General features: G+C 36.4%; 1 protein-coding gene across 1 annotated transcript in view; it reads right to left on the bottom strand.

Moving 5' to 3' along the window:
• Window positions 1-5,571: 5,571 nt before the first annotated feature.
• LOC139741852 (uncharacterized) overlaps window positions 5,572-13,237 on the bottom strand; it is a 47,074-nt gene continuing 39,408 nt past the window's right edge. The window contains exons 11-15 of the mRNA XM_071652429.1: window positions 12,562-12,724; window positions 11,410-11,708; window positions 10,754-10,972; window positions 9,366-9,428; window positions 5,572-5,979 (exon numbers count right to left, since the gene is read on the bottom strand). Coding sequence (XP_071508530.1) covers window positions 5,572-5,979; window positions 9,366-9,428; window positions 10,754-10,972; window positions 11,410-11,708; window positions 12,562-12,724 — 1,152 coding nt within the window. The remainder of the gene's footprint in view (window positions 5,980-9,365; window positions 9,429-10,753; window positions 10,973-11,409; window positions 11,709-12,561; window positions 12,725-13,237) is intronic.

Here is a 13,237-nt window from a genome sequence, read left to right as displayed (position 1 = left end):
TAATCCTCTGTACGAGAATAACAATTACTTTTAATAGAAAAATTTACAAGATGTACTGTTGTTCATATGTTTTTGTGATTGGTAGGTGTATACGTGTGTGAAATCACAAAATATATGATTGTACATGTACATGTATGTCCCTTGTTTCTGTTTTTGTTTTTGTTTTTTGATGTCTATATACATTGTACACGGTATATACGTTTCAATAAATACAGGAAAAAAAAAGAAGAGCAATGCTTAGCCTCCTGGGAAATTGGATGTCTACAGTTACCAGTTGATATTTATTGAGATGTTTTGTAGAAATTTCTTTAGTAACATCCCCAAATAAGTCCACAGCTAGCTGCATTGTGTATGGATAAACAGGAAGATATGAATTAGCAAGTGTTCTGGGGATCAGAATGGTATTTTTTTTCAGACTTTTGGTGGGTAAGCAAACTACACTGCCTTGTATGATGTATAAAGCTAATGAAAGTAATGGATGAAAGTGATGTTTAGCATCTTTTCGATCCCATTGGATTACAAAGTTTGAATATCTATTGGATACCAATTTTGAAATGTTTGGCAAGAACAAGATGTTAATTGGTCAAAATATGCACTAGAATTACAGCTACGAGATATCGATACATAGAACTGGCATGATGTTGTCAAAGAAAAAGGCCAATATGTAATGTATAGGATTTTCAAGGAAAATCTTGAGATTGAACCTTACTCAACTCAGCTAAATTATAGCATGGACCTAATACACATGGACATTCATCGTATCGTTAATTAATTCATGCACCCGTACATCTCAAAAGCGCCACAAAGACATTTTCAGCATGCTTCACTGCTTTGATCCCATGATCGTCACCGCCAGCAAGCCGGGAGAAGAACAAGATGGAGATTCGAGAAATCTAAAACTATATGCGCAGAAGAAAATAACTCACAAAAATTAAGTAAAGTGAATGTGCAGTTGTGGTGTATGTTAGGAAATCATACCTCAAACAATTTCGCTTGGGAGAAGCAGGCAGTTTTTAAAAGAAAGCTAACATTTTGGCAGAATGATTGTCATTTGTGATCTCAATATTTCACTTTTCTCCAGCTTATTCCAGAGCAAAAAGGGACGGTAATGGTAGAGAACAGATATATCTTGCCATTAGGCAAGGTCTTATGCGTGTGCGAAAATGTGCGAATCAGCAATTACCCATCTTTTGACACAAAATTTGTAATAATCTCAGGTTTGCTGCTCCTCATCATCTGCATTTATTCAGACATTTCCATCTGAAAAAAGGTACATCAGCAAAACAAGACTGAAATGAGGGAAACAATTCGATTGTTAGTGACGATACATAATTACACAATCGTTATTGTCAAGACACCTGAATGTACTCATTAAGATGCACATAATCAGGTGTCGGTGACGATCATTACATCAAAGAAAGACTGCCATGAATAGTCCATGTTATATTAGGTCCATGATTATAGTAATAGAATCACTTTGTGCAAATTTAGATGAAGTAGCTACTGTCTTCCATAATTTGTTCCTGATCATTATGCGAACATCACTACGTCTGAGAGAATATGTAGCCTTTGTAATTTGAGTACAGCGCTGTAATGGTAGACAAGTTTCATCTTGTTTTCAATGTCCTTATCCTTAAAAGTAATAGCATTAAACACAATCCTTTTAATTTTTGAATCCACCCAATGACTTTAAAACTGTTCGTCTTATTCAATGCCAAATATGTAACATTACTTTATCAAACTTCCCAGATGAATGAAAATGTTTCATTGTCTAGATAGCAGAATTGATTCTCTTGGTATCCTCCTACAATACGTGCCAAGAAATTATCACATACAGATTAGTGGACAAGTGGGCATATAAAAATCCACAGGAATAATGCCTCTGACATCACCAAACATGAGTACTAGAAACATAATATTTATATCAATGATCCATGTTTCAAATATTAAATACCTATGAAAAGACTTAAATATGGTAATCACAATCACACTCACAAGAAGAAAGTAGATGTAGTAGTAGGCAATGGATGTCACATTAAATCACCAGAATGACACTTGACTTATTAACAGTATAAGAATCATATTTTCATTTGTCAAATGATATGATTTCACAATTGCATGATAATCACAACACAATCTCATTTACATTCATTTGACCATGTTATCATCCAGGGGACATTCTGCAATGATGAGTGACCAGAGTTTGGCAACTCTAGAATAATGTTTTATAATCACTACCTAATGATGTTTGACACTGTCATGCCCTATTCAGCCAAGAGACAGCAATCCCACACGTTTACTACCAAAATACACTTACCTCATTTTGTTCTCCACACCACCTCATGAATATTCAGATCATGTGCATTCCCATTCAAAACAGTCATCTCTCACTGCACTCCTTTATCATTGTCTGACGAACTTTCGATAATGATCAAATCATCAAGCCAAATCAGACATAATCTCTTTACATCAATGAATTTATTTATCCAGTAAAACACATCGTATTGTGACACAAAACACAACATATATTGCCAAAAATCACTCATCCTCAATGTTATCCCTACAAAAATCTCATTTACATCACATGGGGCATTAACATTAATACACAAGTATTGTGTCCTCTATATATTCACAAGGAATATTATGCTTTTAATTTATATTCTATGCTATTCATATGCATGATATAATGTCACCATGTAGCTCCTCCTGCTGCATGAGATAAGAACAGAGACACGCCTCACTTCATCCTCGACTGTCATGTGCAGAGACTCCAACCCAAAGCACCTTCTGCTCTGGAGATTCTCCCGCCTGAAACCCCTAGCAAACGGGAGACTCCAACTTGATGTGTACGAAGCGCAAAGTTCCTAGGGTTCTAGATGCTCTCTGGTGCTATCTAAGGCTTATTTTTTCAACATACGATAGAAATAAGTAAGAAATCTTCCAACGGGAGACAAAGAGCCAGGGCGGGAGAAATCAAATCTCAAGCGGGAGAACGGGAGATTTTGCAAAAATAGGTTTTCGGCGGGAGATCTCCCGTCGAAAATGGGAGAGTTGGAGTCTCTGCATGTGGTGATCAGGGGAGGACTAGTCAGTGGCAGTCAAGAAAAGTGACTTATTCAGAGACTTGGAATTAAATCTTACATTCTACTCTGTGTCCCTCTCAATCTCGTGTACTCTTAACAAAACCTGTTTCCCTTGCTTTTCTTGAGAGCCACACTATGCCTATTTTGTATAAAGTTACCTGAAATATGAATACAGTGCATGGTATGTGTTATGCAGTCTAGTTTACGTGTTATGCACTGCACATAGAGAATATCATGCATCAATAAATGCTCTGTAAATAAATAATTGTTATAATCATTACAATATTGGTTGGTTACACAACTTATCTATATTCTCGTCTCTGACAAGAGGTTCCCTAGAAAATTGGGATATACGCAAATGGAAACCGAAGGGGGAAAAGCGGGTGGATATTACAATGTTTAGAAATTATTTCCTTGAGAACTCAACAATTTCAGCACACTTTAAATCATATTTATCAAAGTCCTATTTGGTTGTATCATGGATCAGTTTTCTTCCTTTCCTATCTTTCCTCAGCATGACTTTCTGCTATTTTGTATGTCGAATACCTTAAAGTACCTGTCAATGATTTAAATATTCCCCCCCCCCCCAACATCACACTTGTTAAGAGAGAGAAAGTAAAGGCATCCTGATATGTTGACTGAAATGCCTCCAAAAATTTATGATGCAGGTAGTAAATGAAGCACAGTGTGTGCTACCCTACCACCCTTGTCTGCCCACTAGTGTCAGATTTCGTCCCATCATTCACAGCTAATCTGATGAAGTCATATGAAATGCTTCTTGAGTTAATAATGGAAGCATTAGTGCATAAACAGTCAACTTTACACACTTCAACTGACCACATTAGTTTGCCAGCAATCTAATCGGTCAATTGTCCTGTCATCTCTCTCTACAGGTTTGATGACCCTTTGACCTATTCTTGAGTTGATACTTAAAAGAGTTACTGCTCAGAATGTAGAATAAACCTTTGTCAAAGTACTTCAGTTGATGATTTCTGTCACATACTGACTGCTTATATGTGAGTGGTGAAAAACTCTGGATCTGACTTCAACCATTCCATCTGGGTCAAAACTCTGAACAGTTCATTGCTTTGCATTATTTTATCTCCTTACCATGAAACTGAAAGTCATGCTGACTGATACAACTTCCATTATAGCGAAAAAAAAAATGAAACTGGAATAATGACCTTGATTTTTTACCAAAATTTTCTTGAAATCTTGCCATTTAAATATCATAAAATACTGTATAAGCTGTTATTTTCGCATACAGATATTTTTGTGAATTAGGAGGTCACAGATATTTTTGCGAGATGTTGTTTTCGCGAATCGACACCGAAGCTATCATAAATGCATTGCTACTATAGTGTATGGCAATATTTTTGTGTGTTGTTAAATTCGCGATCCAATAGTGATTCGCGAAATTCGTGAAAATTAAACCCTCGCGAAGATAACAGCTTTTACAGTTCAGTGTACACATAGTGCTCAAGACTGGATAGCTGAACAGATTTAAAAAAAAAAATACAATATCAAAAAAAAGGAAATTGATTTAGACTGAATCAGAAATGGACCCCCAAAAAGAAAATTCATTCAGGTATTTCTCAAAATGCATTTGCTTCACAAAGGTTGATCAGATGACATTCACTGAGTAAATGCAAATACAGAATGTGATGAAATAGCAACGCAAGACAAAACCCTGGAACAGTGAGTCTGCCTAATAAAATAGGGAAACATAATCAGCATTACTTTAAGTAGCAAATATGATGAGTAATACAAGTTTACAAGTGTGTAAGACGATTACAACACATCATAAATGTGAATCATTTTCACAGAAGTAAATAAGAAAGGAAGTGAGTATACCTCTCATTCACTGTTTGTTAAATAACTCTTGACATTGATCAGCTGCTTGCACAGTCTGTCTGTCATGTCCATTCTATCTTTGCCTGTGAATATACACTGTACAGCTGTAATTAACTCTTGTGTCTGATGGAATGAGATGAAGAGTGTATGTGAGTTCCTTCTATTTTTTTCATCTCAATAGATGAATTTCAGCAGTGCTAACAAAAAGGCTAAAATTTGATATACAAGGTACGAGGATATTTGTCTTTGCTTAACTTCAAATATCTATGTAAGGGTGTCAGTAATTCTTAGGCACTAGCCATTCGTGGTTCATCATGTCTTTATTTCTTGGGTCTTTTTTAAAAATCTTTTCCAGACCAAAACACATCCAAAAAAGAATTTGCTACATGATGAACCGAAAACCAATAGTGCTTGATCCTCTCCCAACGGAATTTTTGAAAATTCTCCTTGTAATCATGTTCATATCGCTGATGAGATATATAAACTACATAATGAGTATTTTCAGTGCCCCATTTGGGTTGAACTTTATCGTCATTACGAACTATTAGCTAGAGAATGGAACGAGAAGAGTTTGGGTGACTCACTGAATGGTGACAAATATCTAGTCTCTACCAAATCTTTGATCAACATCATTTCACAAAGCAGTTTCTTCCACATGTCTTTCTGTGCCTTTCTGCACATCTTGATTCACTACAGCAACTGGCTCAGAATCCACTTCCCCCTCATCCTTGACAGCCTCTGAGCTCGCATTGGAGTTCATGTTTTCATTCTGAATGGTCTTGTTTTTGACGGTGGTGCTATTTTTGATGGGTTCTGCTAAAGTCTCATCCTTTGCTTTGTGTGCTGCTTCTGGCTCTTTCTGGTTTGCCTCTGGTTCCTCCTTGAGATCTGTTTCCCTAGCAACCGGCTCCTTCTTGAGACCTGCCTGGGCCAATGCCTCCAACATCTGGGGCATCTGTTGCTGAAGCTTGATCTGGACCCGCAGCTCTGCACACGCCTCTCGCTCGTTGTGGATGTTGTAGCTCAGCTGCATATTTTTCCTCTGATATGATATGTATGCAAATCAATACATAACAAATAAATCAAACAGTATACAAACATTTAAATTTGCAATGAAACAATAATTTGGAGCTACATGTTATGATAGTCGTGCAAAAAGAGCATCTTCACTTCCTACAAATACCTACTAGTGTTCGCTAAACTGGACTGCAAGAACCTATATGTGACCCTGCATCACAAAACGAACAGAAAGTCGCCAGACATGAAATATTAGTTAATATCATATTCTGAAAGAGCAGACTTTAAAGACAGCCAATCCCTTTTGCATGCAAATTTTTGAAAAATTGGTGAGAACACTTAGGTATTGAAGAAAACACTATTTGGAAACCTCCTGTAAATTTTGACCTCAAGAGGGTCTTTATTTGTTTAGTTAAATTGACCGTTAAGATTTGAATGATTTTTGCGTACTATGCAAAAATTACAAATCTAAATACTAGTCTAGTTTTACAGACCTGTGTAATGCACTTAGTTGTACATGTGAGTTCATGTAAGTGGTGTGTTGTTATTTGCCATTGATAACAAAGTAAGAGAAGCTAGTGAATTCTTCTTTTCTGACAGCTTTAACATGCATATCTGTTGTTCGAAGTATAAGTATCATATTACAACCACAGGAGGATTGATGTATGCAGCTGTGCCTAGTACACAGAATACGTTATGGTGAGCGTTTGGTGCATTATTTGAATTTTAACGGCTAACAACCTTCAAATATCACAGAAATGTTATAGATTTACAATAGTCTTGTCATTCTGGTGGAATATATCATGTTCTGTGCTATTTGGGAAGGAATGCAAAAGGGAAGGGCCATCTTTAAGCTTTAAAATGATGTATAATTCAAATCAAATGGACTCTCCTAACCTATCTAAATATTGGAAAGAAAGCACATACTCAGGAAAAGTGTGAACTGAGAAAAGAGGCTCCGAATCACAGTGTCTATTCAAGCGCTAAATCTTTACCACGCCGTGCTGGCTGTGCGATGAATGGGACAAAAAACAGGGTGTAAACCACTGGAGTAACAACAATGAAGGGATTATTAGATTAAAGTTAAATTGAGCATGCCTTATTAACACATTCTTTCCATAATTAATGCCAACTTTCAAAGCAGTATCATCATCCTTTCAAAAGTTATTAGAGTTCAAAGTGAAGATCGTGTACAAGGTTTTTAAGAAATGAAAAGGGGACTCTAAAGACACACCTAATCACACTATTCCACCAAAAAATGTTTGAGATAAACTGCTAAAAAACACACTTTCCTGCCCGCTTTATGATCCCACATGTTAACATAATGTTGAAGAAGACTTGCTCTTTCAGAAAATATGAAAAAGTCAAGATCGGCTAGGTTGAACCACTTCACTTATTTTCAGTCCTCACACAAAATCAGTGTGTGCGACTTTTTGTTCGTTTTGTGATGAACGGTCACATATGTTCATGTGTAACTAAAATCAGCTGCGATTCAGAAGTTATTGTGCGTAAATAAAGACAAACTCCACTGGATATTTCAATGCAGACATTCTGTCTGTGTTACAACAAGTGATAAACTGTTGTAACTGGTGCTTAAAGCTCTAGCTGTAGTAAGTTAGTTAAAGCATGAAATCACACATTGAACAATTTCTTGTTGGTTGATTGTTTGCTCATTAGTTTATATTTGCAGTGCACAGTCTGTAGTAACTAGGGTAGACAGTTAGTCTGGATGTTTCACTAAGTACGGGAATGTGGTTGAATGCCATTTTGCTAATTTCAATCCAATAATGCAAGAATGAAACCAGAAATGTCACTATGGTGACTGGTATGCCTCCGCCATAATGTATGATTCTCCTAATAGGTCTATTGTACGTCTTGACAATGTGTGATGACAGTTTCATCTAAGAATATTGTGTTGAGTATTCACTTTCCTTGAACTAGATTTAATTGGATGAATGGCTACATTTTCTAAGAGAGCATGTATTTGGGGATTTGAGGACTTTTACTTGACTTTTAACCCTTTTATAGGTCTATGCATTGGGCAATTTCAAGGTATAGAGAAGTGTAATTTCTGCCGTAGATGGTAAATTGTTAGAATTTTGACCCGGCTTTTGATCCTTGACCTTTGACCCCATGACCTTCAAATTCCTAAGAGAATCACTGTTAGACAGAACATGCATAAATAATAGTTTCATGATGATACCTTCAGCCACTTCCGAGATATGGAGGAAGAAGTGAAATTTAGCAATTTCACTTGACCTTTGACCTTTGGGCCTTTGACCTTCTTGGCCAAAACAACTTCCCACAGAATCTCTATTGGGTAATACATGTATTCACCAAGTTTCAAGAAAAATCTTGCAGGCATTGCATAAATATGATGGAAAAAGTGAAATTTAATGAGTTGACCTTGACCTTTGACCTCATGACCCCAAAATTTTCTAGCTAATCACTGCCAGTCAGTACATGCATATGTACTATGTTCCATGAAGATACCTTCAACCATTTGCGAGATATGGAGAAAAAAAAAATGAAATTTTCACTTGACCATTGACCTTTGAACTTTGGCCTCATGACCAGAAACTCGCACTAGAGAATCTTAATTGGGTGACACATGTATGCACTAAGTTTCAAGAAAATACCTTCAAGCATTGCATGGATATGGGGAAAATAGTGAAATTTTTAAGCATTTGACCTTGACCTTTGACCTTGAGCATCTGGACCCAAAAGTTGATAGGCACAACTTCACCCCCTCATACATATACCTGCAAAGTTTCATTAGGATACCTCAAATGGTTTTTTTTACTTATGCTGTCCACAAAATTGATTACGGACGGACGGAAGGACAGACAACCCAAAAACATGATGCCTCCAGTGACACTTCGTGGTGGAGGCATAAAAATGAATGGAGCAATCTTTATTGATATTCTTAGTCTTTTTTAAAAGTTTTTAAAGGATTGAAATTTGAGGTGAACAGTAGCACAGACATGAATGAAAGCACAGTGGACTCCCATTACAATGAAGTCCTTGGGACCAGCAGTTTTCTTATGTTATATCGAAATTTCATTATAACCAAACAGATAAACAATAAAAAACATAGAGCAGTTAATGTTGCAGCCTGAATTTTCACTTCGTTGTAACCAAAATTTTATTGTAGCCATGTTCATTATCACAGGAGTGAGCTGCATAACAAAATTTGTAAAAGCTGCATTAATTAAAAAATGTACACTGAGAGTTTATACCTTCTAGTCTTTTTTTTACATCCACTTCCTTTCATATATCTTAATTATCATAATAAGGACTGTCAAATTCATCTACTAAATAAATGATATCCCTGAAATCCCCTTCAAATCTGTTGGTGAAGATCTGTTATCTTGTTTGAAGTTTTGTATGAGAAGTCATAATGCTACCTACCTTTAATTCCTCATTTTCCCTGATAAGTCCTTCCAATATTTTGTGCAGCTCTTCTTCATCTTCCTGAGGATTCACAATGTTAAGGAAACTATAAGTGTCAATTTGTGTAACAACTGGTCAATAAAATGGGGGGTTCATCTGAGCTTCAAGGTCAATATGACCTTGACAAAATCTCCCATAGGAATCATTTGAGAGTACACTTTATGTCATTATAACAATTGCAACATCCTGTGCCTTACAAATAATTGACCCTTAACTAAAGTTACTATCACTACTGACATGAATATTGGTTATGAAAACTTGTGTGCTTTGGTGATCCTTATACCATAGTACATTGTTTATATATAAAATTATGAAAATACACAGTGTATTGGCTGTACAACTTCTGAATCTGGAATAGAAGATAGTGAAAATTTACTTACTTCGTGGTACTAGGAGCCACCTGTACCAATTGAATAACTCTATACCCCCTGTTCCTAAGAATGATTTCTTTCAGGCTTATTTGAAATATGACCACAAGATATGCAAAAGCACATACAAAACTGTACTAATGCAAGTCATCTAGCAGGCACAATTTTTAAAATTCCAAAACAGAAGTAGAATGGCTTCTCGTATCATTGAGTTGTACTACCTTTTATAAAAATGTGTCATAAGAGTCAAAACACATTTCTTTAAAGGAAAATGTTTCTATATAAAAACATATAAATCTTTGGCTACAAGGGGGTTGTTTCATTAAACCCTGTTCAACCAAACTGTAATTTTGTGTATAACATGTAATAATTCTTTTAGCATTATACCAGCAACTTGACAATTTATTCAGATGCTTGCAGCAAGGACTGTTTTTTTTAGTTGAAATTTGTAACAAACGCAAACAGAAAAACTGACCAGAAATGAATAATATTTATTAGTGGAAAATTGAGCATAGAAATTTGTAATTGACAGACAAGGCTGTTTGAAAGTCCTGATGTAGTTTGTGTAATGAATGTTGATTGATGTATTTCCAATATTTGAGGTTAAGAGAGTTCAGCATGATCTTGCTTTCATCATGTGAACAAGTGGCATTTAATAAAAGACACATGAACTTGCTCATGGTCATGTATAAAAAGAAGAGAAGTCTTGCACCATGTAGTGTTTAGAATACAATCATTTAAACAACTTAGTGTTTGAAGCATTTTCCTTGCACAGTATGTGTTGTATGCTTTTTTTATACAAAGAAGTGGGGGAAGAAAAGGTTTATGGATTAATTTTAGAATATTACATCCACTTTGTCAGATGAATGCCCTGCAGTAAACCTTGATAGTAAACCATGATAAATCCTAATTATGTTTTCTCGGATCAGCCCTTAATATCCTCCTTGCTATTTGTCAACAACATGCAGTTAAGGATACACTCTCACTGCTGCTCTCCGATGCTGCCGAGCTGTCAATGCTGTCCACTGATGCACCTCTCCTTCGTGCTGCCTGCTTGGCCTCAGTGATGGCTGACTGTAGCCTTGCTATTTCCTGCTGCTCAGCCTCAATGCGCTTCTGGAGATCATTGCGAATGTTCATGAGCTCTTCCTTCTCAGCTACCACCTCAGCTTGGGAGAGAAGCAGCAGCTTTACCATCTCTGTCATGGGAGAGATCGACAGAGGCCTGATAAGAGCAATTCAAACCTCTTTGCAATACACATCTAATGTGCCACATACAATCATGAAACCTATGCCCAGGAAGTTAAGGCCTGCAAGAATCTCTGATGGCTACAACTAAAGTAAGTTCAAAGAGAGAAAACATTTTAAAAACAATTCAACTAAAGGACTTAGCTTTTAGACAAGATTCTGTATCATTCAGACTTGGTGGCACAATTTTGTACTTGAGTAAGAATAATTCCTGGATTTGACAAACACAGCTGATATTAAATGCAACCTACCAGTCCACAAGATTCTTTTCAAAACCTGCACTCCATAAAAATACTTATGAAGTGATAAGCTCCTTTGTAAGGGATTTGATCGATAACTGATTCATAACTTTTATTTACTCTGTCAGATTTCTATCTGGTCAAAACATGTTCAACAACATGAACATGGAATACAAATAATCTAACTCTTGAGGGTTTATAGTGTGCATTCTTCATGAGAATAGAGGAAACATCTACTGCACATGTCTTCTCACCTAGATCAGGTTCTGCAGACTCATTCACACTATCCTCAACCTTGGTTCTCTCTTCAGCCTCTTCTTTGATTTCTTCTGGTGGTTCCTTGTCTTCCTGTGTCTCCTCGGCCTTGTTGCCATCTACTTCTGTTTGTTCCGGTGCACTGGATGCTTCTTCATTACTTGCTTTCTCTTCGGTTTCCACATTTGATTCTGAAACAAAATTACCCAAAATTCACTATTTCCCGCTTCTTGATTTGTCTAGAAATGGCATCCAGTATCACAATGACATGCACAATCTCCTAACTGAGATTTCACTTGCATTTAACAGTAAGAAGTGAAGTCCTTGAATCAAATTTCAACCACCATGGACATGTACCAGTAGCTGATTTTGGAACTGAAGGTGCAGTGAGATATACAGGAGGGTAAACTCCTCTTGATAAATAGCTTGCTCCTGGCTAGGTAACCATTTCGCTGGTGATAGTTGGACAAGCAGGATTTTGTAAAAGGAATATTGCCATTGCATTGATCAATTTTGCTTTCTCTTTGGGAAAGCTTTAAAAAGCCAGTAAAGCTTCAGTTTGTTTCATTATGATGAAAGACATCACAGCAAAATCTCTGCAAAATCCACATGAAATTTATTACAACATAGAGCAGGACAAGAGTTCAATGAGCTGTAATGTCAGCAGAATTGGCTAATTCCAATTAACAAATGTATTTGTGTACCTCAGAGCTAATCTTTGGAGTCAAAAGGGGCCTGAGCTCTCGATTCCTAGCAGAATCCTCGTCAGAGGCAAAATGACCGGTCATTTTGCCTCTGACAAAGATTCTGCTGGGATCGAAAGCTCAGGCCCCTTTTGACTCCATTGGCTCGCCTTTATTGGATAAGCAGTTTTCAGCAGCTTTTTTTGCTACAGCTAATCTTTGGGATACAAAAAAAAAAAATAGATAAAGCAAGAGTACTAATTCAGGGTTAATATGTTTACTTTACCTCCCTCAGTGAAAATCTGTTTTTGATTTTGAACTTTACATCAAGCCATCTCCTTTTAACTATTTTGAAACTTACCAGCTGGCACATGTTCCTCGTTAGTCTGCTTGCTGGTCTCTGGAGGAAGAGACACACCCTTGGCTGGAGATTTCTCCTTGGATACCACCTTGGCATCCTTCCCCTCCATCTCCTTCTCTTTAGCTGCTAGTCTCGTCTCAGACACTCTTCTACTAACTCGCAACTGGATGACAATTTGGGAGAGGACACCAAGGAAGACAACACAGAGATCAGGACTACATGTACACAAGTTTTCAAGAGTGAAATTCTACATGTAGATATATGATTCTTATGAAAAAAAAAAAAGTATATCAAAATTATCAAAAGATAGAAAGTTCTTTAAAATATGTTCAATTACTATTCTGCCAGTGCACACAAGTAAACATCAACATATTCAATTATTCACAAAATATTAACACATTACAAGAGCTTTCTGTTTTTAACTGCCATCTTACATTGTAAGTTTCAATATTCCTTCTCATTCTAGATTTGAAAAGATGTGAAGGTGCCAGTATAGATCCAAAATTTTACTTTTCAGGGAATAGCAATATTTTGAATACTGCCATTCTTAATGTCTTGTTTTATTTACATTCTGAACCATTCTAAAGAAATTTCTCTTACACTTCATGTGGCTCATTATTCTATTTCACATTTACACTTCTAATGGTAATGTCATCTACATAATACGAAGCCCAAT

This window comes from Diadema antillarum, unplaced genomic scaffold (genome assembly GCF_040938485.1).
Source record: "Diadema antillarum isolate AM-2024a unplaced genomic scaffold, OU_Dant_1.0 seq00000957_RagTag, whole genome shotgun sequence".
Classification (NCBI taxonomy): Eukaryota; Metazoa; Echinodermata; class Echinoidea; order Diadematoida; family Diadematidae; genus Diadema; species Diadema antillarum.
Note: the sequence above shows the minus strand (reverse complement) of the source record. Positions and strands in the feature narration are given on the sequence as shown.